Source organism: Heloderma suspectum, chromosome 1, assembly GCF_057233095.1.
Source record: "Heloderma suspectum isolate Gila_16-S chromosome 1, 16-S_ref, whole genome shotgun sequence".
Classification (NCBI taxonomy): Eukaryota; Metazoa; Chordata; class Lepidosauria; order Squamata; family Helodermatidae; genus Heloderma; species Heloderma suspectum.
Genome location: NC_139458.1, coordinates 343,161,792 through 343,189,592, shown reverse-complemented (window position 1 = coordinate 343,189,592; position 27,801 = coordinate 343,161,792). Strand labels below are relative to the sequence as shown.

The 27,801-nt window shown below is 42.1% G+C and overlaps 1 protein-coding gene across 11 annotated transcripts in view; it reads right to left on the bottom strand.

Moving 5' to 3' along the window:
- Positions 1–27,208, bottom strand: part of AIG1 (androgen induced 1) — a 141,475-nt gene extending 114,267 nt beyond the window's left edge. For 7 of the 11 annotated variants that reach the window (XR_014786720.1, XR_014786719.1, XR_014786717.1 and 4 more), the window contains exon 1: positions 26,880–27,208. Coding sequence is in view for 7 of the 11 variants with exons in the window: in XM_084827731.1 (XP_084683857.1) it covers positions 26,880–27,020 (141 nt within the window). In the remaining 4 variants the exon portion in view is untranslated. Of the gene's footprint in view, positions 1–3,066; positions 3,205–5,313; positions 5,421–25,476; positions 25,557–26,879 lie in introns of all 11 variants that reach the window. The other 4 variants (XM_084827735.1, XM_084827733.1, XM_084827734.1 and 1 more) reach the window with 4 other exon arrangements.
- Positions 27,209–27,801: the final 593 nt, after the last annotated feature.

The window sequence follows — 27,801 nt, the reverse complement described above, 5'->3', positions numbered from 1 at the left end:
TCAGTTCCTCAGACTCCCTTCCTGAAAACATCAGTTCAGGCACAGGTATCTGTCCTATATCTTCTGCAGTGAAGATGGAAGAAAAGAATCCATTCATCTTCTCTGCAATCTTGTCCTCCTTCAGTACTCCTTTATCTCTATTCTCATCCAATGGTCCAACTGCCTCCCTAGCTAGATTTCTGCTTCTGATATACTTAAAAGAATTCATTATTCTTGTCCTTGATGTTGTTAGCGATATGCTCTTCAAAATGCTTTTTGCATCTCTTATTGGCTTCATCACCGAAGGCTAAAAATCCTGCAATTTACTGGGGCTTCTGCTTCTGGAATCTTTGTGGGATTAGATTGGGTCCTTTCCATGTGGCTTTAAAAAAAACCCTAAACTTCTCAATGAGCTCTATGTGTTTCATTACAAAGCCACTAGGTGGCGCTTTTGTTTTATTTGTAATAAAAGCGACTTTAAACTGTACACCCTCATTTACGTCGACTCCATGGCGGGAGATGGGGAAATGCCGGACTTTTCTTGTCATTTAAAACAATACAATAGAGCTGACAAAGAGCGGGAGGTTCCCTGGATGAGGGCTGTGTTGCGTACAGGACCCGCAAACTTCTGTGAGTAAGCAATCTCCATAGCAGGTTAAAAGCCCAGCGTGAAGGAGCCCATTGTCTGCTCACATCTATTTATTTATTTGTTTATTTATTTATTTTCATTTCTATACCGCCCAATAGCCGAGGCTCTCTGGGCAGTTCACAAAAATTAAAACCAAAAAGCACACAGTAAAACAATATAAAATATAAAAACATTAAAACCACAATATAACAATACGACCAGAATAAAACCAGAGTAAAACCTAGCAGCAATGCAGAGATTTAAAATACAGATTTAAAACAGCAAAGCTAAAAGTCTAGAAAGCTAAAATGCCTGGGAAAATTAAAAGGTCTTCACCTGGCACCGGAAGGAATACAGTGCATCCTCACTTGGGCAAGACTTCCGTTTTCTGAAGGAAGCTCTCTTTTTTCTGATAGCTCCCTTAACACAGCTTGTTAATCATGCCGGTGACCTCTTGGACTTTGTGCTACCTTTCCTAACCTGTGGTATACATTTTAGCTGGGATTCTATTATTGTGGTTTTGAGTAATCCCCAAGCATTCTGAAGGGATTTAATCCTCTTGACTCCACTTTTAACTTCCTTTTCACCAGTTCCCTCATTTTAGAGAAGTTTCCTCTTTTGAAGTCAAATGTGACTGTGTTGGACTTCCTGGGCAATTTTCCACTTAAATATATATTAAATGTGATAGCCCTGTGATCACTGTTTCCAAGTGGTTCAACAACATTTACATCTCATACTAGGTCCTGGGTGACATCATTTAGGATTAAATCCAAGGTCGCCTCCCCTCTGGTCAGTTCCATGACCAACTGTTCTAGGGCACAATTGTTTAGGGCACTGAGAAATTTAACCTCTTTGTCGTGGCTGGAACATACATTTCTCCAATCAATGTGGGGGTAATTGAAGTCACCCATTATTACAACTCATCATGACTAGTATGCATTGATAACCTTATCCTCCATGAATTTGCCTAATCCCATTTTGAAGCCACCCAAGTTGGTGGCCATCACTACATCCTGTGGTAGTGAATTCCACTGCTGAACTTCCTTTTACCTGCCTTGAATTTCCTACCATTCCCTAGTATTAGTTACACTTCTATCATGTCCTCCCTTACTTGCCTTTGTTCTAAGCTAAAATGCCCCAAACGGTGTAATCTTTCCTCATAGGGGAATTGTTCCAGTCCCTTGATCATGTTGGTTTCCCTTTTCTGCAACTTTTCCAGCTCTACCAGACAGACAGGTAATTTGCAGGAAGAGGTTAAAATAGGGAACACCTTGCTACAACGATGAATAAGGAGGCCGTGAAGATGTGAAAAGGCAAAACCTAGAAAGATTTTTCTAGGAGCAACCCAAGGATGACTTACTACCCAAAGTTTATGCGTAAGCAGCACACAAAATGGCGACCTATATTACATTAAACTGTGAGTGGAGGGCTAAGACAACTAAGATGCTGAAGTAAAATCCTAAGTGTGCTTCTGGCTGGTGCATCACTCATTCACATACAACAGACCATGAAAATTGATGTGATTTAAACCTCATAAAGCCCAATAGGCAAGGTACTTTAAAATAGAAATTTATATGTAAAGTGATACTAAAAACAATCTCATGGATGTTAGAATAAGAAAATTTAGATATATCTCTAGGAATATTTCTTAACTGTGACTGAAATCTATGAGCGCATGGAACAATCTCCCAAAGGCAGTGGTGGAAAGCACTGTGACATCCTGTTTAATGTTAAATTGGACAAAACACTCTAGAATGTGCATTTGGGAATAATGCTACTGGCAACATTGTGAGATATGACCTAATAGGCTTTAAAAAAAAATTGTACTGAGATTTTTATCAACCAATAAGTAATGAAGATCTATTCCAAATAATATATCCTAAAAAATCACACCCACCCACTCTCTAAGGGAATATAAGTTGTATATTTCCTACTCAATCATAAACCAAGCCTGCCTCCATCAGCAGATCTGTTCTAAGGTCACAGAGGGAAGGAACTGTGATGGTATCACCCACCCAACCCACAATTTAGTTAAGCTAAATACTACGTGTCACTTCACTACTTACGCTCTTCGATGCATGTAGCCAAGTTATGGGAAATGGATTGAGGTGTACATCCTTGTAGCCATAAGTGAAACATATGTCTAAGATACAAACCTGGTAGCCCAATTTGGGGGGATTCCTTGCCAAACAATGAATGTCTCATGACTTCTTATTAATATGTTATAAAGACTACAAATCTCCAGCCATTTCCTAGCCACCTCCTCTATGATTTCAGTAGATTAGTACTTGACTCCTACCCATAGCTGTGATGGGGCATGAAGTGGCGCAGGTACACTTGCCTTGCACAGGCATGCTGTGCAAGGCAAGTGGAATAACTTATTTGTCCTATCATGTCTTTTGCCACTACAACTTCTTTGAAATAACCAATATCTCTTAGGCCCATAGGTTTGTACTTACATACTTGGCTTTGTGGTAGAGAAAAAATATCCCTAGTTTCCATCTGTGACAAAAGTTGTGTCCCATAGTCGTATAACTGCTTGGTGTAGTTCACGTCTCCTGTTGTGATGCAGACATAATATCACCGCTGTGCCATATCTGGTGACAGTGAGTGTTTATAGTTGAGAAGCTGGAGAAATTTATTTGGCCCATATGTTTAAGCTAACTGTCCTAATTTGTGCTGCCAAGACTAATATGCAGATCAGAAAACAGTTGCACTTCTCCAATTTTGCAATACATTCCCGAGCTCAAAAACTGCCAACAAAAATGTGTATGTTAGGAAAATGTGTGTACGAAATGTGTATATTAGGGAAATATGCATACACAATGTGTAATAGAAAGTAACATACAAAAATAAATGCAAAATACTGTGCATTTTTTAAAATTGCAGAATGGTGTAGAAATTGGACAGGATGGATTTATGACTGAATATATGCAAAACTGACATAGACTGGACACAGACTGATTTGTACATCCCTAGTTCATGTTGAAGTAGTGCTGATGTACTACATCCTTGGATGGCAAAGGTATTACAGAGTTCTGGAAAAGATATGTCATCCATATTTGCCATTGTTTTCAGAGTACCAGAAAGACACGGACTTGGTTCAGATAATAAGAAACCATGGTTTCCCATTATGTGAATGAGCCTGCATGAATCTCAGGCTTCTGTGCTCCCTCCTCCTCTCTTTTGTGGGTCAATGGAGGAAATCAAAAGCTTCCACTACCAAAAACAAGCCACAGTTGTCCATGATGTCTAAAATCCAGGGAACTGTGGTTTTTTAAAACTGTAGTCATTAAGAATAAGCCAGTATCTAAAATAATGGTTTCATCCTGGCTTATTCTGACTAACCGTAGTATAAACAAGCCATAGTTCCCTGAGTTTGGACATCACAGGAAACTATGACTAGCATAAAAGCAGAAGCATTTGATCTCTTTTTGTGGCATGGGAAAGAGCAGGAAAAAGATTGCATGGGCCAAAGACTCGTGTAAGCTGTTTCACATAGTGCGACGCCATGGTTTCTTGTTATATCTGAAGCAAGCTACTATGGTAGTCCCAGCAAGATATACAACCTACTTCTTATCACTATTAACAATTGGCCTGAGAAATTCTTGCAGGGGTGGAAGTTATCCATAGGTTATGTCTGTGGGACAAGATATAAAACACTGTAATGAAGTTAGGAAATGATAATACAAACTGCAAAATTTAAGAAAAGATTAAAAAGAAGAGAAAAATAAGTCATTCGGTTAAAAAGGTACCAAATAGATAGTGCTTAGGAACAGAAAAATGAAAATGTGCTAAAGATACTTTCCAAAATCCCTCATGGATCTGCATGATCATTAGTTAGCTTTATTTATTATCTGTAAAGCATAGGAGATGCTAATATACAAACCAGACGATAGTTTGGTTTTAGTGAGATTCCTCACTGACACAAAACTGCATGATGACAGGGCTTTGCTCAGCAAGCTCACCAGCTCAACTGTACATTTGGGATTTTAACCACAATTAAGAAAACAAAAATGGTCAATGCTATGAGGTTTTTTATAATAATAATAATAATAATAATAATAATAATAATGATGATGATTATGATTTTAATGATAATAATAATATGAAGGTAGCCATGCTGAGTCATACCTTTGTCCATCCAGCATAATACTGTCTATTCCAAGGACAGGCATTTGGACTACAGGATTTGGACTACAACTCTGATAATACCTATGGGAGTTGTAGTCCAAAACATCTGGAGGCCACCAGGTTACCAGCCCTGGTCTATTTTGACTGGCAGCAGTTCTCCCGGAAGTTTTTCCCCAGCCTTGCTACATGACACTTACTGAAGGTGCTGGGGACTGAATGGAATACATACATGCACTCAAGGCAAATGCTTTGACTCTGAGCCACAGCTCCTTATTAAACTTTATACATTATGTTTGTACAGTCCCATGGGGGCTGGCAGTGAACAACAGGTATTTTGTCTTAGCCAGTCTCCATAAAAAAAGAAGCCCCAGCTAGATATTGAAATATATGGCAGCTTTGGTAGAAACCCGCCTGTTGTGACATAATCATACAATGGTTCTGAGTGAGTGTGTAAAAAAAAAAAAAAATCAACATTCAAGTTAATTCTTCTAAATTATAGCCAAACTATATACTTTTAATTAATGGATATGAACAGGTGACTATAATTAACAAGTGTGGTGATACATAGCTACCTGATCCAGATCTTCAGGCACTTCAGAGAGCACAAATACCCAGAAATGTTTCTCCCAGAAGGCTGGCTTTAGCGGAGGGATATACTATCAACTCAAACAGGCAGCAGCTGGAAATGGTAGCAAAAGCATTAGATCTTTCAGCATGCAAAACAAATTGCTTGAAAACCTGCCAGGTCCCATAACCTTCACCTTGCAAGTCTGCCAGATCCACAAATCTGTTTCCCCCCCCTTTGAAACAACCAGAATATGATTTACTTCCTCAGATTATCTATTATGATTTTTCTTGTCACCTCTGAGCACTTCTTGTATTCATTTCTCAACCCCCTGGCAGAATGTAGTGAGGTGGACATATATTCAGTCTAAGCAGAAAATGTGGTTGAAGACGCTATCAAGTAAATGTTATGTCAGTTGTCTCTTTAGCTACTGGAGTGTGATTGACTGGACCACTCTCCTTGAGATCAAACCAGTTACTGAGTGGATATTTTTTCATCCCTCTGCTTGTAAAGTGTAGAAAGACATTCAGTGAACAACAGTCTCATAATCCTATTGAATCCAGTGTATTACGTTCAGGCAAGTCATGAATGATTAAGTGGTTCTGACTCAGAGAAGCTCAGTATTTACATATCTCTGCCAGCTGAAGGCTTCTATTAGATTTCAGAGTTGTTTCCCTTCCCACTTGCCTCAGGTTACCAATTTGTTGTTCTAGCCTACACAGCAAGTAATAAGTTTCCTATCATGTACATTAATTATGCACATAATTCAGGTGAAAACAACAGCAACAACACTAAACCAAAGGTAACATTTATTGAAACGTATGGACCTGGTTGTAGAGATGAAAGACTGTGTTGTTTCGGCTGCCAGCAACTAATGAAAAGGGACTTCAATCTTGTTTTTAGTATCTCTGTTTTGGTTTCAATCCTGATATGGCCTAGTCTGTCCTAGCACAGCATTTCTTGCCAGGCTGCTATTTTGCCACCTGGGGCTAGGACTTGGGGATGCAGTGAGAGGGGGCTCTCTATCATGTCCTCCATCAACAGGCCCTGATGCACCTATGCAGGTTGAGGGAAAAGATTGCAACTGAACTCTAGGAGAACTGTGTGATGGTTAATCTGACATCCCAGCAGTACTTCATCTATCCTGACTCAGTACATCTGGCCAGGTGACTTGGACGCTGCACTTGGGGAGTCACTTGGGATCTTGTGGGGAAAGAGGCTACGGTTAACTTATCCTGGCAGAGCTTTCTTGACGTATTTTTAAAAGCTTGCTTTATAATGTTTTAGTTGAGTGACCTCATTACTTTAAAAACGGTTCTTATGCAGCATCACAACAGCATTTTAGGACTCTGGTAATAAGGGGGATGCCTCTATGGCTCCCAAGCTTTTGCAGACAAAGATCTCACGCGTGTTTAGCTTGAGAAAACTCTCTCATCAGGACACTGCTCTGGCCACAGAGATGTGCAACTATGGAAAATTTCCTTACATTTGCTCATAACAGATGGGATCCCATCGGACCCTGCCATGGGTGGAAGGTGCTTGTCCAAGAGAGGATCAGCCATTTCTGCTGACTGTATCTGCAGCTTCCATTCCATCTCCCATGCCATTCTGAAAATGTCACTAACCCTCCACATTAGCTTTCTAGTTTTAAAGAAACTTAAGAAGCAAAATTACAGCATACCTTGGTGGTTTCACACAGATCATGGCATTTGTATCCATCATGTCAACATGACAGACATATATGCCATCAGGCTCACTAGTACTAATGGCCTGGAATCTTCTCTTGTGTATAATATAGGGGAATGGAACAGACAAGCAGACAATTCCATAGCATTTTAAATAAGAACATAACTAGGTGCTGGAAGTATGGAAAAGTGCAATACACGTGTGTAGACACATGAACTCCAAAGTCTTGTTAATTGGGGGGGGGGCTTTAATCTTTACTCCACTCTCCAGGGACCACTACATTTCGGCAGGACTCAGTAGCCAACCGTAGATTCTACTAACCAGTGAGACTCAGCTTTCTTGCTTTCTGCTCCGTAACGGCAAAGTGCCTTTTGTACAATTGCCTTATGAGGTGATTTTGCAGGAGAGGAGGGGAAGGCAGGATGTGTTTGTCCCAAGCCCTCTCTTCCAACTTGACATTGATGCCGTTTCCAAGAACAAGACTCAGTAGTCTGGAGACATTTTGAAAGAAACACCCCCTAAGCCCCTTATGGAGGCTTTCCTAGCTGCTCACCAGATTTACATTCAGGGCCATCACTAGCAACTGCAACTGCAGACCTCTGCCATTTGTGAAACCGACATACAAAGTTTAACTTCATAGGCACCTGTTTAAATGGACAGCACCTTTTTATTTCACAAAGCTCTGTCCAAATCCATTTTGTAATAAAGGGTATTCTCTTCCTCTCTCCCTTGTATGAGCCATTCATACAAAATCTGCCTTTATTACTTTCCATATCCTGTTTACAAGGCAGGATAATTTCATTAAATCTATATCATCCATTCAGCAAATATGTGTTTATATGGAATACATTTTTATTAGATTACATCTTTTATATTTTCCTTACTAAAGCTCAATTTTATTTGGCTCCTACTCAGTATTACAGACTATGCCATTATTTTGACTTAAATATTAATATTACAGACAATATTACAAATGTGATCAGTGATATACACTGGGCAGTGTGCCAAGAATCAATGAACAGTGGGAAAGGCCATACAGCAGGCTAGGTAACATTTGGGATAGTTAGTGAAGTAGGGGAAGAAACATGCATTGCAGCTGTCTGTACTAAACTGGGCTCAAGGATAAGGTTTCCAGTGGGAGGAAAGTCCCTGACATTTTCTGAATAAATTATCCACTCAATGGGGATAAAATAAGCCTGATTTATGTGAGATTAATTTAGCGAAATCTTTCCCTAATATGTAGAAATTATCATATACAGAAATTGTGTGTGAGTTTCCTATAACATCCAGAGAACATTGCACACTTAATGCAAAGCAAAGTGCCTTCTTTAACATTTGTTAAATAATGTGAACTTAACAATTTCCCCTGTTTGTGTGTAACACAAGGGTTGCAATCTGACAGTAACCAACAAATCTTCACATAGATACTTTTACCCTGTCAGGATGCCAAGATCTGTCCAGGAATCTCTCCCTGGGGTTTTGATATAGATGGCAATGCAGTTATTTTATTTATTTATTTGATTTATTAGCTGCCCATCTGGCCAGCTCCTCGGCCACTCTAGGTGGTGTACAATACCAATAATAACACAAAATACAACAAATTTACATAATCAACTGAACAAAACAACATTGCTCTGAAAAACTCTAATCCACCCCCAAAATGCAGCTGAACAGCCAGGTTTTCAAAGCCTGGCGGAAGCTCATCAAAGAGGGGACATGGCGGAGGTCACTAGGGAGGGAATTCCACAGATTGGGGGCCACCACAGAAAAAGCCCTCTCCCTCGTCCTCACCAGCCTAGCTGTCCTGACTGATGGGACAGACAGAAGGCCTTCTGAGGCCCATCTCATTGAATGGCATCCTTGCTGTTGTTGGAGGCACTCCTTAAAACAGATTGGTGTGATATCCTCTACCTCTCCCATACTACAGATACAGAAATACAGATTTCTTGGAACATGCCTATATCTTCCATCCAAGAATGCTGTGGGCATGGATTGGAAGCGAAGTTCTATAAATGAGGGTCTCAAAGAAGCAAAAGTGAGAGTTTGTAGGTATTGGGCTCTCTCATGGTCTGTTTTAAACAGGTGGCACCATTGAGAAAAAATTGAAAAGCTAATTAGATGCAAATCCTGGTTATTATCTAACTTCACCTATTAGGACACAGGCCTAATGCCAACATGTTGTATTTGTAAGTGATTTCTGAACAAACACTATGAACTATTTCTGATGCCTCTAAAAGGCAGTTCATGCACATTTTAGAAATCATAAAGTACCATGGATGAAGGCTTCTATGGCATTCCAGTAAAGGCTCTCATGGGTATGAGATAGCATATTGTGGCTATGCTTTGTAGGTAGGTAGGAATTACAAATGAAGGGATATATTCATTGCATTCCAAATTATTTCTCCATAGTTTAGAACCAGGCTGTTAAAAACAACATGCTACTGAAAAGGAGCTATGGGACACCTTGCATACCAAAAAGTGCTTCTGTGAAAAGTCCATATGTGAAGTACCACCAGTTTTCCTTCTCCTAGCAAGAAAACCATGGGGCAATGTCCAATACTGCCGCTGCATCTTCTCTAGTTCTGTTGCGCTCATGGGACCACCCGTTGTAATGCAATTGTGTAATATTATTTATTACAAATACCCTTCAAAATGTCGCCACCTTCAAAAGCATTAACAGAACAAGAAATATTTTCCAGACTTTCTTCCAGCTTGGCAACTGTAAATCAAACCGCTATGGCAGAGGTGTAGGACCACAGGCCAACACTGGCTCTCCTGGACCCCAATCCAGGGTTGCAATACGGCCCTGCAGAGTTTTCCACATGGCCATGCTCCCATTTCCTGGCCACACTCCCTTTCCCCTGATTGCTGATCATTTGGTGGTTTTCCAGCTTTTGCGTGATTTTTACTGGCAGTAAGAGCTTTAAGCTAAAATATGCTGGGATGTTTGGTATTTGGAGTTCACCCCTTTTGCCTTTGGACACACCTCTTTTTGCCTTTGGCCTGCCCAGCACTGGAATAATGCCCCAGAGAGTTTCTCCAAAACTCAATTCAGCCCTTGGGCTTAAAGAAGTTCCCCATCCCTGTGCTAAGGGTACAGTGGCTGCAAAAGAACATCTGTCTGTAGGCTGTCTACATGAACTACCTTCGGATACACAGCTGGAGAGCATCATCGTATTTGCTGAAGCAGCACTGACCATTCACCAGCGAGATGCTGTGTTGCTCCTTTCCTCAGCTGCTTCTAACAAATGCCCACCAGTAAGTACACAGGCCACCTTCCCCTCTTAATTGCCACTCAGTACCAGAGGCTGTTCTTGACTTTCCACCTCACTCCATTGGCCTTGCTGGAATTACTCATCTGTCTTTCTCTCGTCAGGTATTTGCCCATTACCCGTCTTCCATTTCATTTTGATTCTGTGCTTCACCCACATTAGATCCCCAAATTCTGGCTCCCCTACTACCAGCCCCCAACACACTCACAAGATATTACTAAAACAATGTATCCGTGTAGCTTGAACTACCTGAGCAAAAAATAATAAGGAAATAAGGAAACCCCACCAAGCTGCAAACAAAGAAACAGCGGCAGAGCTGGAGAACACTTTGATGTCTGGAGGCTTAGGATCAAAGCAACTCTGGAAGCTGAGACAGATACTGAGAAAGCCAAATTTTCAAACTCTTATTATTATGAAGAACTGGGAGGACAATAAAATATTTGAAATTCCCCAAAGCAATTTCAGCTATGATGAATCAACACTAATATACCTCTAAAAATTATCATCTGCTATGATTGTTTACTACTAATTAAGCCAGTAATTTTTTCGAACACCATTTCCAGCAACATATTCTCTTTGAAGTACTCCAAAGATGTTGTTTTTGTCCAGCAGAGAAACAAACACTTTTAAATTTTGCTTTTGATAGCTCTAAGGCTTTGATCAATTCTTTATATAGCTCCAGGAAGTAAAACTTTGATATATTTATTTAATTAGCTAGAGCTGAAGAAATGCAAGGTAACAGTTAGCTTGGGCTCCCTTGACATAGCTCATCTGTGTCCTAAGGATGAGATGCAATAAAAGTGATTTAAACATTTATTTAACAGAAGCAGGCTAACTATAAGCACAACTATTGTTTTTCATTGTGTCCCTTAGGAAATAAATAAGCAAATGACTTCAAACAGCCCATGAAAAAATGGTATTTGATGTACTACACTGTATGAGATATTGCTAGCATGTAGCTTTCTCCACATTTCATGGACACCCCTTCCTGTCATGTATAAACTATTCCAAGGCTAACTGAGGACTCTGGAAAGACAACGTTTTCCCCTCTAGGATTCTCCCCAAGCTTATGCAGAGCATTCCTGGCTTCTTCCACTATAAGGAGAAGCAAATGACAAAATAAGTAGCAAAATGAATATGGGATCTCCACTACTCAAGCTTCAATCCTAGAGCCTCACACACCAGAAATGGGCTCCTGGGCACTCTTAAATGATCAGCTTCATTGTCAGGAGCAACCTTTTGCAATACAATGAATGTTTACGAGCTGACTGCATCCCAAAGCAGGGCTCCTGATATCCTCTTCACAGAATAAAGCGCCCTTGGACCATCTTCCAGCCTTAGGATTCTATGCCTCCCATACCCTTGCCCAAGGAAAGCTCAGGGAGCCTGAACACCCCATGGGGTACCATCACAAGAACCAACAGGAAAGCCCCGGGTTGCCAGGTTTAAGCTCAGCTGAATTCCACAACATGAAGCTAATTTGAGATCTGGGTCAGAGCCAGCAATTGCCAGCGGCTGAAGCAGCCATAACGCATGCATGAATGGCAGCACTATAAAGAAGATCAGTATGAAGACAGTCGCTGTTGGAGCAACATCCTACTTTGGTTCGGATCTCTAGTCTCCAACCCAACTCCTGCTTTCCAGGTCAGCTTGGCAGCCTTGCACAAAGGCTTGCTTACTGCTTTTCTTGCCAGATCTCCAATATCTTGTACAACCTGTGTCTGACAGCATTTCTGAGTCTTTATTAATGTTTGAATTTCTTGGTCCCTTCAACAGATTTTGTCTCCCCCTAGATAGTGAGGGCTTTGTAATATAAGAATCCATGGATTAGAATGGGGAAAGAGATAACATCCTATGTGGAAAACATGACTCAATTTAAAAACAAACAAATAAACTAAAATTTCCATGAGGATTACCTGCTTGCCAATTTTTTAAAAAAATGTTTGGTATTTTCTAGAGATAGCACTGCCTGGTATTGCCTTTTTAAAAGATTTATATTTTGTGTAACAAAAGCCACATATAGAGCTAAGCTAAATGTAGAATAACAAGGTCATATAAGTAGGGACATGAAACATAACCCCCTCCCATTTGTCCCTGCATTCCACTTTGTAACTACATGAAGACACTCGCACAGTCAACAAACCTCCTCTTCAGTACACTTCAAGTCACTCTTCCCACACACAGCTGCCACTATCATGCATATTTCACAGATTCCATCTGGGTGCGTCAACTACCTGACTTACTTCCAGCCAACAAAAAGACACATCCTACTCAAACATGCCTGCTTCACTGTTGCTTTATACGATTTAAAAAGAAGGAACCTCTAGTATTTTGTTGTCTGCAAGCCAAGACATGATATCTCCTGAGACTGCCACCACACATCAAATAGTAAAACAACAAAAATAGTAGGTCTGTTATAATAATTGTAAGACAATTATATCTGCACTACTAAGATCGAATGTTTTTTGTATTTGACAACATGAGCTTTTGGAAAGCTCTTTTGTGAGCTTCATTCTTCTGAAGAACTTCATGAATAAGATTGTGGTTAAAATGGATCACCAGACCAGTAATTCATAGACTTTGGAGTCAGATTATAATAGCTATTGTAATTCTGGCTTGAGCATTTGCCCAGATAAACTATTTGAGATAATATGTTAGGTTTTCATTTACTTGATGACCACTGAATCTCTCATGAAGATAATGAAAGTGGATTCTTTTATATATAATAAGGTCCCATTGTCTGTAAGTCTATTTGTTTGCTTTCTCTACCATCATTTTGCCAGTGACACTGGGAGAAGTAATGTCTGAAAGCTGAAAAGCAGCAGAAGTTAATCAGCTGCATTGGGGAATCTGCCACTTTTCACCTGAGAGACCCACAAATGTTAATTCTCCATTGGAAATTATATAGAGGACCAGCAGTGCTTTCCCCTTCTTAAGAGAGACATTAGTTCCTTTGTGACATCAGACGCCATTACTTTACTTTCATCTCAGATGTATTGCATGGCTAGCTACCAATGCACCTCACATACTAAAGAAAGGATAAAAGATGTAGTGATGGCCACCAGCTGTTTTATATGCTCACATCTTCTGGCCTCTGTTACTAATCTAGCTGCCGCATTCTGCACAAGCTGCAGCTTCTGAACTGTCTTCAAAGTCGGCCCCACATAGAGCATATTGCTGTGATCTAACTTAGAGGTTACCAGAGCATAGGGCCACCAACTGAAGTTGGTTGAAGGCACTCTGTACCACTGAGGTCACCTGAGCCTCAAGTGACAAAAATGGCTCCAGGAGAACTCGCAAGCTACGAACCTGCTCCTTCAGGGGGAATGCAACCCCATCCAGAACAGGATGAACACCATCTATCTGGTCAGAAGAATCACCCACTGTCAGGGTGGAAACTGAGCCCATAGAGCCTCAAAGCAGTTCAGATTCTGAGGAGGAACAGCTATCCGTGGGAGAGGGGCCAGCTCATCCCTCACAGGCTCAGCACCTGGCAGAGATTCCTCCTGCCAGCATTCCAGAGATAAAGAGCGACCCAGGTAGTGAGGGAATGCAGGAGGGGGGCTTCTTAGATGCTTGACGCAGACGCAAAGAGCGACGAGCAATGGAGGGTGTGGAAAGGAAGCGTAGCGCCCGTTTGGCGCGCAAGCAACGGCCGCCTCCCATGGACCCAAGGGAAAGAGGGAGGATCTCTCCCTAGCCCCTAAGTTCTGGGTCTTCAAGTGACTCTCTTTCAAACAGGGATCAACTGACTACTTGAAACTTAGGCTACCCTGCTGTTCCTTGCTTTAGTCGCTGGTGATTAGCATCTGAAAGAGTCATTAAGTTATAAAAGGATTAAAGCTTTGAAAAGAAATCCTTTCGTCTGTGTCTTGAGTTGGCTATTGGAATCTACTGGGAGAAGCCGCCAACGCGCTCCTGACACCCATTAACAGCATCTTGGTCTTGTCTGGATTGAGCTTCAGTTAATTAGCCCTCATCCAGTCCATTTTTGCAGCCAGGCACTGATCTAGCACATCCACATTCTCACCTGATGAAAATGAAAAGGAGAATTAGAATTGCATGTCATCAGCATACTGATGGCAACACATTCCAAAACTCCCACTCAGTGGTTTCATGTAGATGTTAAATAGCATGGCGGACAAAACCAAACTCTGAGGAAGCCCATGCTGAAGAATCCACGAGGCTGAGTAATATTACCAAGCGGCACCTTCTGGAGCTGACCATCCAAGTAGGAGCAGAACCACCGCAATGCATTCAAGAAGGATCTGTGTAGATCCAGCAGTACTCACAATGGCAGTGCGCTGCCCATATGTACATATTTTATTTGCTCTTACCTGCAGATCAGATACTCAGCACCAACAGCTTCAACAGCGCTGTTGAGAGCAAGCCCTAGGCAGCTGGTCAAGATGGCATTCACATGCACATTTCCTAATTTAGCAATGGGAACTGTACACCCACAAACCCAGCTGCTCTATATGGTAATCTGGCACCAGGACCCAAACAGAGAGCACCTACTGATGAACATGATTTCCAATACAGCAAGAGATGCACACTTAGGACGCAATCTTATGCATTTTTAGACAGAACTGGGAATTGTAGGACTTTTTTCTGTCTAAATGTGCATAGGATTGTGCCCTTAGAAACCTACATCAATACAAGCATCACCTTTGCCAAATCAGGACAAACATCAAATTGCCAACTGTATAAAATCACAGGACTTGATAACAAAGATTTACAAGACAGGCATTTCCTTTCTGCCAGACTCCATACAAACAAGCCACTGTTCAAGACCCTGTAACATCGGAGCGGTGAATCTGGGAGTCCCACAGAGTGTGTTTGAGAGCCTCCTGCCTATATGCTGTTATTGGCTGCAGGGGGTTGAAGCCTTGCCATCAGAGGTTGACACACGTTTCCTTTTTAATTTATGCTGTCACAGTTCACTTCTGAAGGTAGGTGTGTGTGTGTGTGTGTGTCTGTGTGTGTCTGTGTGTATAAATATGTTGACTATGCACGCAAACTTCCAGTAGCAGCAACCATAGCTACAGTGAGTTAATTAAGGTCAACAATACTTTCACACATTGAGCTTTAATTTGTTTTTATTAGTCAAATGAACATCAAATAATGCCCAACCAATATGCCTCTTCATATGGTTTCTAATTTATCTAAGGGCAAACTTTTACAGATTCCCTCCACCACAGAAAAAGGTGTGAAACCATGACAGCAATGGGATACTTTTGATGGTTAGAACCAGCTGGCTGATTTATTCTTCTAGGGTGGGCAATATTCAGCTTTCTTCTCATCCTCTTTTCCTATGCAGAAATCCACTGTTGCCTATCATTGGTAGTGTTGTGCTAAATATAGGACTTCTGGCTAGCATGTTTTCTTTTATATATCTAAAAATCAAAGCATTATTTTGGAGACAAATAGTGTTTTTAACTGAATTAAAATATTCACATGTCAGCAGTTTATAGGATTCAATCTAATATTGCATAAGCAGACTTATGCTCGCACAATGAGACTTCCTCTTCCTCTCCTCCCCCTTGCACTCCCATCCCTCCAAATCTTCTCTAGTGGGTCCCCCAACCCTCCAATGCAGATTAGGGGGTGGGGGGGTCCATTCCACCAGTAATGTCCGTTTCACTCCTGGACAGACCATCGTTGGATACAAGCCATAGTACTTAAACAATCTTCTAAAATAGTTTAACTTATCATCCAAAGAAGGACCTATGGGTATGACCCAACTCCACTTGGGTGCAACTGCACACATGAAGTTGGATCCAGACTTACCCCTCCATGAATGGAATGGCTTCTTCCATTCACAGAGGGAACGAGAATCCAGCAGAGGCTTCCCACTGGAGGAATGGACAGGGCGATGATTTGCACCAATTCCCCCTTCCTCCTGCAGGCTCCAGCACCATCTCCCAAGTTCTTCCAGAGCAGCTTTTCACAGGACACAGAGGGATGCAGCAGGATGGCAAAAATTGTCGCCCCGCTCCTTCTGGCATAACTGGAACTTTGCGAAGTATAAATTTGGATCCAACCCATGGGAGTGGATCAGCATAGAGCCCAATAAGACTGACTCCCCCCCTCACACACACACACACATTTAAAACAAGTCATGCCCCCTGCAGCCTTCTAAAAACAGTATCCATGAGGGCATCACACAGCTTGAGCCCTGGTAGGGAAGCGAAGCACGCTCCACTGAGCCCTGTGTCGATATCTTCCCGCAAGGGCAACTGAGATTGCTTGGGGATAAATTATGACCTTATTTTTTATTATATCAAGCAAAATTTGTCCTTCCTTGCTAAGACTGCAATCCTATGCAAATGTGAACCCTATTCAGGCATTTCTAAAGTGGGTATAGGTAACATGCAAGAAGAGGGAGCGTGCTGGGCCCGCCCCTTCTGTTGCTGCACTTGTCACCCATTACTTATAAAACGTATATGCCAGCCTTCAAAAATATTTTTTTCCAGGGCAGATTACAAATATTAATAAAAATCCATTTGTAACACTTACAATGATATTAAAGCCACATAATAAATAACAAGACCCTTTGGTTTCCTGGCCCCTCGCTGCTACTGCACCAGTCCTTTGTTTTTTTTTTAACATATGGGAGCTGGTGGCTGCTCCTCCTCCTCCTCACCTTCATCTTCATCCGCCGGTAAAACAAAGCCTGCGGTGGCCAGCCAAAGTGGCTTTATACCATTCCTGTGCCCTCATTGGCTGTGTAACCCCAAAGGCAGCATCTGATTGGTTCAGTTTGCTGCCACTCAAAGTTAAGAAAGAAAAAAACCTATTTATTTAAAATATCACACTGCAGCACTCTAGCCTCGCCCAGCAAGGTGCTTCCTTTTGCCAATAGGCTAGGAGGAAGAGCCACCGCTGAGGTCACTTGGCAGCCCTCCTGGACTGTGGAGGCCTGGGCCTGCCCCCTGTGGCCTGGCGGTGCCACTGGCAGACACAGTATGAGGGATGGAGTGAGGCTGAGTGATGGACAGGTTCACCTTCTAATCATGGGGCACATTTCATCAGGGGCTTTCCAATCATTGTCCTTTTGGGGAGGGACTGACTCAGATAAAACTGTTTCTTCTAGCTTTTCTCAGTTGCTAAATTGTTCTGTAGCAAGCAAGTAGGAAGGAAGGAAAGAAGGAAGGACGTTCTGGGTTGGGTTGTAGGGTGAGGTGGCTTCAAATTCTGCCTGTTCACGATTACAAAATACTTTCCTTTCCCCTTCTCAGTGATTAAATCAACCCTTTCCCCAGACTTTTTCCTGCAGTGAAAATATCTTTCTTTGATAGCCCTATCATTTCTCTTGTTTTACCTTCTCAGTCTGTGTTGTTGTTTATGCATCTTTGTGTAGAATTTAGGCAGAAAATCCATCTTCTATGCTTCAGTGTGTTTTTTTAAGCCTCAAACTGGTTTTCAAGCATCATAACTCTCGAGCCCCTGCTGTTACAGGTTTCTGTTACAGGTTTCTTGCCTGGGAACACTTTTATAATATTTGGCATTTTCATACAAATTGCCACCCCCCCCCAACATGGGGGAAGATAAGGGAAAGAATATCACCCCCCCCTTTTGAGGTTTTTCCTTTCACATAAACCACTGTACCTATCCTTCTGAAACTTTGCAGGTTTCTAATTTAAGACTACCTTCTGTGATTTTCAGAGTGGTGGTCCACAAGGAATGGGGGGAGTAAACACACCTTTTTTATATACCCTCAAAATGTAAAGGCTGCTCTTGCACAAAACTCCCTGTACCTATTTATCTGAAACGTTGCAGCCTTGATTCCCTTAGAAAAGGCAGCTATGCCTCTAAATTTCTTCCAGTTCTGGCAAGAAAGAAAGAAATTATTGGCAGTTACATTTAAAAATAATAATCAAACTTCAATGGTGAGTAGTACAACCCCCCCCCACACACCTATTTGTCTGAAATTTGGCACAAGTGAGCCTCTCTGAAGGAACTACTATGTCTGCAAATTCCATCCAACTCTGACAAAGGGGAAAGAATAGAACAATTTTTAAATTCCCCATGATATTCAAAGGGACGTACAAATCTTCAGATTTCCAGATCTTAACTTGGGTTCAGTACCCAAGTCACAGCGGGCAGCCTCTGAATTGGTCCGAGCTGAATTGGGCCATTTTCCAAAGTGCTGAATCACCAAATCTTGTGGTCGGTGCACATGTCTAGCTTCAACCTATTCTCTCAGATACACCCATTGCATTCTATGTCCTCTTTCTTCAGTCACTTTGCTCTTTCCCTAATTTCTCTATTTTCCAGGGCTCTCTTTCTACTTATTTTACCAGGCCTTATCCCACTGGCCTATGCAGCAACCTTCACATAAGCTAGCTCTTATTACCACTAGGCCTTCTGGTGGTGCAGGTGGGGGTTGTTGCTTCCAGATAAATAGACCTCTCACTTTCTTCACAGAAACTGTATTTTATCAATATTCTATTATTAACACCATCCCTCAGCAGTTATGATATTAATAGACTCTCTGAGCTAGCACAGCAACTCAGCCATTAGTTATAGGAGTTTACTAAACTAGATATTCTGTGCCTTGCTTAGGTACAGAAGGCAAACAACCAACAGTTTGGTTGGAAACATAAGATACCTTTAGTTCAAATAGTGCATTATAATCCCTCCTTAAACATTCCTTCCATCTAAAACCATTCTTTAAGAACTCTTGAACCAGAGTTTGTATTCTGGTGATTTATTTAAACTGAGTCTGGGAAAATTTAGGATAAGCCAATTTCCAGGCACTTCAACAGTAACATATTTTCAAGCAGGATCTGGGCAGTCTAACTCATTTTAGGAAGCAGATACCACTGACAATTCGATGGAAATAATGCTGAGGAACAAAGCGTTTCCAGGTTTGCTAAAGTCATGCAGACGCATAGTATGACACTGCCACGCTGGATGAGGCAACTGGCCAAAACTAACCAATTATTTTTCAAAGACAATTTCCAAAAGAGCTGTTAAAATTAGTAAATCCCTTTTGCAGATGAAATAAAAAATACCATGGTCAATTGTTTTAAGCTGTGCTGATTTGGGGGTAGCGTCAAGCCAAATAATCTAGGGCTGTTTTATGATCAGCAGTTATATAAACCCAATGTGCAAAGAGTTTAGAGTAAAAATATACATAGTTATATTAATATGACCTGTAGTTGTCTAAAATTAATGGATCTGAGTTATGCTGTGTTTCCTTGCTGCCTTTAAAGCTTCAGCTCCAAAATGAGGCACAACTGATGTCCTTGCACTGATGTTTGTTCCCTACCAGTGTATAAAAGTGCCACATATGGGCACTTTTGCAACCTGGCAGGGATGAGAAAGAGGAAGGGTTGCATAACATCCTATGGGCCTCAAAGATCCATCAGAACAACTGAAACCTACATCAATTCATCTATGTGTACTGCAGAAATTTCTGGTTCTAACAGTTTTACACTCCATGGCTTTATTGTTTTAACTGATTAAGATTCATCAACTATAACCTATCTTTGATCCAGGATATGGAGGAAAATAAGACAAATGTAATATTTATTTATTTATTATATTTATTTATATCCCGCCTTTTCCTCCAATACTGGGACTCAAGACAGCCTGATAAATAGCCTGATGAAAGGAGGGGTTGCCCAGGAGATAGGGCCTAACTCTATCTTGATTAGTTCTGGCATTGTAAACCACAGTTCACACTATCACTGTATTGGTCTGTCCTGTTAAAATCTAGTATGTTACTGTAAAGCACAATTTACTAGACAGTAAACTAGTCAGAAAAAGCCCCATCAGGAAATTCCTTCTTCTGGTTGCCAATGCGTTGTAACAGTATCAGTAAAAGTAAAGAAAAGCCAAGAAAGTTCTTTTTACTAAATATAGTTATTGCTGCATTTTTTTTCTAAACCATTAAGCACATTTTAGAGTGTGCTTTTCCCAATAGGAAACTATATTAAGTTCGGATACAAACCACTGATGTGAATGTTACCACAAGGCCACCATGGTCGCCTACAAGCAGGTTCTTAATTCTTGAAGATATAGACTAATCTTGAGAAAGATTATTGCCCCATTGCAGTCTACACGTGAAATCCTGGGGGCATATTTATATCAACCTCTATTTCACAAATGGCTAGTGGCCTTCAAACGCATCACAAAACTAAACTGTGTGCCTGTCAGGTGCCAAAGATTGAACTCCTCCTTGCTAATGAATATCTGCTCCCAGGAAGCAAAACCTGGGAGTCAACTGCTGTTATGTCTAGACACCTATTAGGCTTTGCTGTGCACAAAATTTAGAAGTTGATGGTAAAAGTGAAATTCAATCTGGGGGTGGAGAGAGCGGGGGGATTTTTGCAAGTCCTAAACCTAATAGCTATTCTGTTGGAAGGATTCTTGTCAAACTTACTTATCCAAAATCTTTGTTTATCTAATACCATAACTTCCAAGAATAAATTCTAAGGGGATGGCAAAAGTGTGTCTGTTATAAGTAATTGCCATTTGGATATTACCAAGTATCTTTTTTTTTTTAAAGCATACAAACTGTTTCCTATCTAGTAATCTGGAATTCAAAACATATATAACCAATAATTCCCAAACTAAGGTCTACAATAACTAGGATTCCCGTTCTTTTCTTTTGAAATGGCTCCTATGTCTTTAAGGGCTGCATAGCAAGAAAAATTCAAAAGGTTTTAAGCATTTTTTAGCATGAGATTACAATGATGGAAAAAGCATCACTTGCTCAATTTCTGCTTCTCAAACAGCTGTTAAAGGCACAGGAGTTTACAACTCCCAAAAGTGTTGGTAACCGTAATGTCCATTGAATAACTACTTTGGTTCAATAAATCTTGTTGGTTTTGTACAAAGTTTATCCCCCACGTTTGGTTTAAGAAATCTCTTACTACTTAAGTTCTCACTGAGAAAGGACTCAACACTAGAAAAGCATACAAACTATTATTTAAATTGTATTAATTAATTAATTAATTACATTTCTATAACACCCAATAGCTGAAGCTCTCTGGTAGGTTAGCAAACAGGAGGCTTCTTTAATCTATATAATATGCCTACATCTCTCTCTCTCTCTCTCTCTCTCTCGTATGTTTACTCTTTGCTGGCCCTAAGTCCTCTTTAAAAAGGAGTCTTTACCCCTATTCCAGAACTGCTTATCAGAAAAATTAAATATTTAAAGGGGTATTATCAAAGAATAGCTTCCTCCACCCCTTTCCAGGATTTGACAGTCTACTGCAGAGAAAATGAGCCCGTACAGATGACCATTCTAACATATATCTGTACATGATGTGTGATCATTCTGCCTTACCACTTGACAGGATAATACCTGTTTCCCAGGATAAGAAAGCTTCTCCCAGGATAGTTTGGGTATGAGTATGAACTCCAAGAAGGTTCGTATAATCAAAGCTATGGTTTTCCCAGTAGTAATGTATGGCTGTGAGAGCTGGACTATAAGGAAGGCTGAGCGCTGAAGAATTGATGCTTTCGAACTGTGGTGCTGGAGAAGACTCTTACGAGTCCCCTGGACTGCAAGGAGGTCAAATCAGTCCATCCTAAAGGAAATCAACCCTGAGTGCTCATTGGAAGGTCAGATACTGAAGCTGAAGCTCAAATATTTTGGCCACCTAATGCGAAGAGAAAATTCCCTAGAAAAGACCCTGATGCTGGGAAAGATTGAAGGCAGAAGGAGAAGGGGACAGCAGAGGACGAGATGGCTAGATAGCATCACTGATGCTATGAATATGAACTTGAGCACACTCTGGGAGAGAGCGGAGGACAGGAAGGCCTGGCATGCTCTGGTCCATGGGGTCACGAAGAGTTGGACACGACTTAACGACAGAACAACAACATGAGCTCCAAGAGTGAAATCCAACAGTGTCTGTCCATCACTGGTGACCCTCTGCAGCAGATTTGGGGCACATGTAGGGGAAGAGAGGGAGGGAAGTCCTACTGCGTGAGCAGAAGTGTATTTATTTATTTATTACATTTCTATACCGCCCAATAGCCAAAGCTCTCTGGGCAGTTTACAAAAATTAAAATGACAAAGCACAGAATAAAAACAGTATAAAATATAAAAGCTTAAAAACTACAGTATAAAAATACAACCAGAATAAAACCTAGGAGCAATGCAGTGATTTAAACTACAGTAACAGATTCAAAACAGCAAAATTAAAAGACTTTAATGTTAAAAGACTATAATGTTATTTATTATAGCTCTTTCACCTGAAAGTATACAGCGTAGGCATCAGGCAAACCTCTCTATGGAGCTCATTCCACACTGAGGGTGCCACAGCAGAAAAGGCCCTCTTCCTGGTAGCCACCCATCTCACTTCCTTTGGCAGGGGCTCCCAGAGAAGGACCGCTGAAGATAATCTTAGGGTCCCGGCAGGTACATATGGGAAGAGACAATTCTTCCAATAACCTGGCCCCAAGCCGTTTAAGGCTTTGAATGTTAATTCCAGCACTTTGAATAAGGCCTGGACATGGATTGGCAGCCAGCGCAGCTGGAAAACTAGTGGCATGATATGATCACTCGTGCAATGTTGGATGTCACACTATGATCATTTCCTTTCTAGAAAGATAGCAGAAAAGTACCCCAGATATCGCAATATAGCTTCAGTGCACGTAAGCCTACCTATAGGGGAAAATGAGGTGTATACTGCTGTACCTAAAGCAAAAGTAAACAGATACAGAAGTCATGCAGTCCTGAATAACTCTCACTATTCACCTGAATTCACCTAAGAAATAAAGCTAACCGTTTGAGCTGCCATGAAGATAAACAGATAAATATAAATAGATGAGACTGGACAGAATGATGCAAGCTTGAGATTTACAAAGGCAAATGCAGTTGTAATCAATTAGTTCAAGAGCTTTTTAAGTGTAATATTGTTGGAAGACACTTTATAATTATGTCATGATTTTAAAATAAAGTGAACAAATACAATGGTCCCTAATTCAGCAAAAAAGTGTCCCTCAACTGCAATATTCTTTTTCCAACTCATATAACTTGACCTACTTTATTTAATAAATGGCCAAATAGCAAGTGAAAACAAGCTGAGAAAAGGTACACGATCCATCAGTAAGACAACTAAACCTATCTTAAGAGCTGGGACTGAACTCCTGCTACAATCAATAGAAAGACTCTGAGAGCTGACTCTGGCCTTATATTTTCATTGTCAGTGAATGGAACATCACATAGCCAGGCAACGGTTGCATTTAAACAAATGATGTCCATTAGAAGACAAAAGGATTGCCCTGTTGTCTTTTAAATAAAACAAAAAAACACAGTGCAAATATTCATCACCAGCATGAACTCAAATCAGGAAGAACTGATTGAATTTGCAACTCAGTATTAAACAACAACAACATTTCAATGGGCACTACACAAAAGAAACAGGAACACACTCAGTAATACAATAACTTTCCACCTTAAAAGTAATCAGAAAGAGCTATCAACTTCAGATTAATTTTCACGCTTTGCAACATATCCTTCAGAGAATGAACTATCAAGAGAACTCAGAGATAAAAAACTGCAAAAGCAAACGCAACTGGGGCAAAGCTTGCTATAGGACTTACTTAATTATAATGACAAAGTATCTAGTAGTATCTACAAGTCAAATAACGTATGCTACTTTCCACTATATTTAATTTTATATTAATTTCACATGGGGGAACAGTTCTAACATACTGTGTCAATAATTCAAAGTTTAAAAGAAATATAACAATGAATCTGGAGTTTATTTGGCTTCTTTTAGAAAGAAATGCTTTCCTGTAAACCAGGGGTTCAAAAAGTGCAGGCCACACGTGGGGCTCCCAAGCCCTGTCTGTCAGCCCCTCAGACCCCCCAATATTTGCTGCCAGTGAAAAAAAGAGGAAAAAACCCACTCCCTGAATGGGCTCTATAGCTCCTGCCATAAAAGATGCATTCTTAGCATCCTAGGAAGCAGTGCTCTCAAAAGTTTTGCCTGCTTCCTAGAATGCTCTGGGGACACTCTATGGCAGGAACCATAGAGCCCATTCCTAGAGAACTTTTTCTTTTCTTTTTTCTGGTGGTGGCAGAGGGAAGGGAAGGAAAGGGTTAAGCTGTATGCATGTGTATGCGTGTGGGGGAAGTGAGTGGATGTAGATGTGAGGGGGACACATGGGGACCCAAGCCCCTGATAGTTTACCCCCAAGGAAATGCTACACAAGTTGCCTAACCCCTGTCTTAAACTGAAGGTTTTTAAATATCAGAATGTATACAAGACAAGCACAATGTGAGCTGAGCAAGCAGTGTGTGTGTGTGAATGAGTTGTATGTGAATGTGTGTGTGCACATATGTGCGCCCACCCACATCCCAACAGACACCCAATAAAGCCTTCAGGGCCAAAAAGGTTGTGGACCCCCGCTGCAAATCAAGTCTCACAAAAACCAAGAAGCCCATAAGCCTTCAAAATCATTTATTGCTAGCAGGAATATTTTACAATTTTTCATCCTTAAAATTAAAACAGTGTTTGCATTTATATTAAGGGCTAAAGAGTTTTAAGTTTATACATGTAAATTATCTTTTAAATAATTTAGTTTTCTCATCAGTACTGAACAATAAAGTTTAAACTGTGTAATTGTACTCTCACGTATTTCTCTACCTGTAGTTTAACTTCAGCTTTCCTTGTAATTAGCAGCTGATAGTGATGCACAGCATCTCCTTGGGTTTCTGGGCACACACCCTGACTCTGGGCATGCCTATTTTGGGCATGCTTCCCCCGATATGTCACCTAATATGGCACCTGACCCAAAAAAGATTGTGCACTCCTGCTTTAAATGATACCATGTTGGTACAGAATTGCCAAGGGATTTCTCAAGCTTTCACAAAAAACAAATACTGCTGCCGATGTATGTGATGGGAGACAGCCTTCCCCAACCTAGTGCCCTCTAGATGTATCGGACTATAATCGGATCGTTCCCAGCCATACTAGCTGCGGCTGATGGGAGTTGCATGTCAACACATCTGGGGGTACCACACTGGGGAAGGGCGTTCTAGTGTGTATGAGGGTCCAGGAGCAATAATTTTAAAGAAAAAGAATAGTTTTTTGACAACTTTCCCCACAAAACCTATCCCAGAAATGTACCTGTAAAAGCCTATAACATGCACAAATGCTGAAGATTATATCAGTCATTAGAATTATAACTGCAATGTCCTCAACTGATACTATGCATCTTAGGTATAAGATAGGGAATACCTGGCTTAGCAATAGTATGTGCGAAAAGGATCTTGAAGGTGTAGTTGATCACAAGCTGAATATGAGTTAGTGTGATGTGGCTGCAAAAAAGGCAAATGCAATTTTAGGTTGCATCAATAGAAGGATAGTTTCAAAACTACAGGAAGTAATAGTTCCACTCTGCTCTGTGCTGGTTAGACCTCAGTTTGACTACTGGATTCAGATAAACTGGAATTAACTCAGAGAAGGGCAACAAGATGATCAGGGGACTAAAAACTAAGTCCTATGAGGAAAGATTGAATGAATTGGGTATGTTTAGCCTTGAGAAGACTGAGGGAGGATATGATAGCACTTTTCAAGTACCTAAAGCGTTGTCACACAGAAGAGGGCCGCAGCCTGTTCTCTATCATCTGTGACTGTAGGGTATGAAATAATGGGCTTAAGGTACAAGGGGGCAGCTTTTGGGTGAACATCAGGAAAAATTTCCTAATGGTCAGAGCAGTCAGACAATGGTCCCAACTGCCTAGGGAGGTAGCGAGTTCTCTATTGCTTGAGGTATCCAAGCAGAAACTGGACAGCCATCTGTTGGGAATACTTTAAACTGAATTCCTTCACTGAGCAGCGAGCGGGTTGGACTCGATGGCCTAAATGGCCCTTTACAACTCTATGATTCTATGATCTTCCTGCACCCCTAGAAGGGGAATTGTTCTTGGAAAAGTATCTTGGATCGATGTTTAATTGCCAAGTTTAATTGTTAAATAACAATATTTAATTAATATTGTTAATTAAAAATAACAATATGAATAATCCAGATATATCTCCGCACCCCACGCCGCATTCCTTTGCATTTTATCCTATCTGCGGATTTCATTTCATAACAAAAGGCAACATCTTCAGAGGGAACATCCATGTTTACGGGGGCCTGTTTCCTCCTAAGGACAAAGTTTTCCTTCACAGTCCGTCCCCTTCTAGTGGGTGCTTTGCACGCGGGCCCTGCTTGGGTTTCCCAGGGGCAGCTGGGGGGCCGCTGTGAGAACAGCACGCCGGACTCGGTGGACCCTTGGGCTGATCCGGCAGGGCTCTTCTGACGTCCTTATGGCGGGGCGCCGCTCCGCTGGTTCCCTCGGCCCCAAAGGACGCTTCCCCGCGCCGTCAAGGTCGCGCCGTCAGGGCAGGCTGCTGGCCGGGCGGCGATCTAGGGAGGAAAGCGCGCAAGCCCGGCGCGCTTGGGGCGGGGGGGGCGTGACGGCGGGGCCTGCCCCTCGGCTCCGCCGCCGCCGGGGGAGAGGCGGGCGAGCGCAGCCAGTTTCCGTTCCCAGGCGCACACGCCGCAGGAAGCGGCAGCCCGAAGGACGGGAGCGCGTCCCGCCAGGGGCCGAGCGGCGGCGGGGCGGGGCGGGCGGCAGCGCAGGAGGGCAACTTACCAGGTTAATGAACGTCAGAAATTTCCAGCTGCCTCCGTAGGTCTGGTGCGCGGGCATGTCAATGGCCTTGTAGTTGCACAGGATGGAGAAGTAGGAGAGGAGGATGGCGCCCCGCAGCACCTGACAGGGCACGAGCGCCATGTTGCCCCGTTGCGACTAACGCGGGGGCGGCCGAGGGGGCTGAGCTCCGACGGGGCCGGCGGCTGCGAGCGACGGGGACGCGCTCGGGCGCCCGCGGATGGGTGTGCGTGCGCCTTTATGCGCGCGTCCAGCAGGAGACGAGGCCCGCGCGCGCGCGCGCGCGCGCGCGCGCCGCGCCGCGCCGCGCCGCTCGGCGTTCTCCGAGGAGCCGGAGAAAGGCTGGGAGCAAGGGCATAGACTTGTAATGGATAGAGTCACACACGGTACTCAGATTCCGGGGACGCTATTTTTAGTCTCCCCCCTCAGGGATAAAACAACGGAGAAAGAAAGACAAGGTTGTAGCGTAGCTGTAACTGGGCGGCCCGGTCCGGCGCGGCGGCGGCGTGGTGTCCACCTACCAGCCCCGCCCCACAACAACGGAAGCGAGGAGTTCATGCTCCTGCTAGCTCAGGTCTTATTTCATGTAAAAAAGACAGACGCTTCTTAACCATTTAAAAGCGCGTTGTGGCTGCTTGCAAGTCAATGGAGCGCAAGGCACTGAAGCGCGAGACGGGGTGGGGGTGCGGACAAGGTCGCTGGACTAGGTTGACTTTGATTGATTGATTGATTGATTGCATTTATATCCCGCCTTTTTTCCTCTTGCAAGGAACCCAAGGCGGCTTACATTATCCCCCCCCCCCTCAGTTTTATCCTCACAACAACAACCCTGTGAGGTAGGCTGGGCTGAGAGTCTGTGACTGCCCCAAAGTCACCCAGGGAGCTTCCATGGCCAATTGGGGAC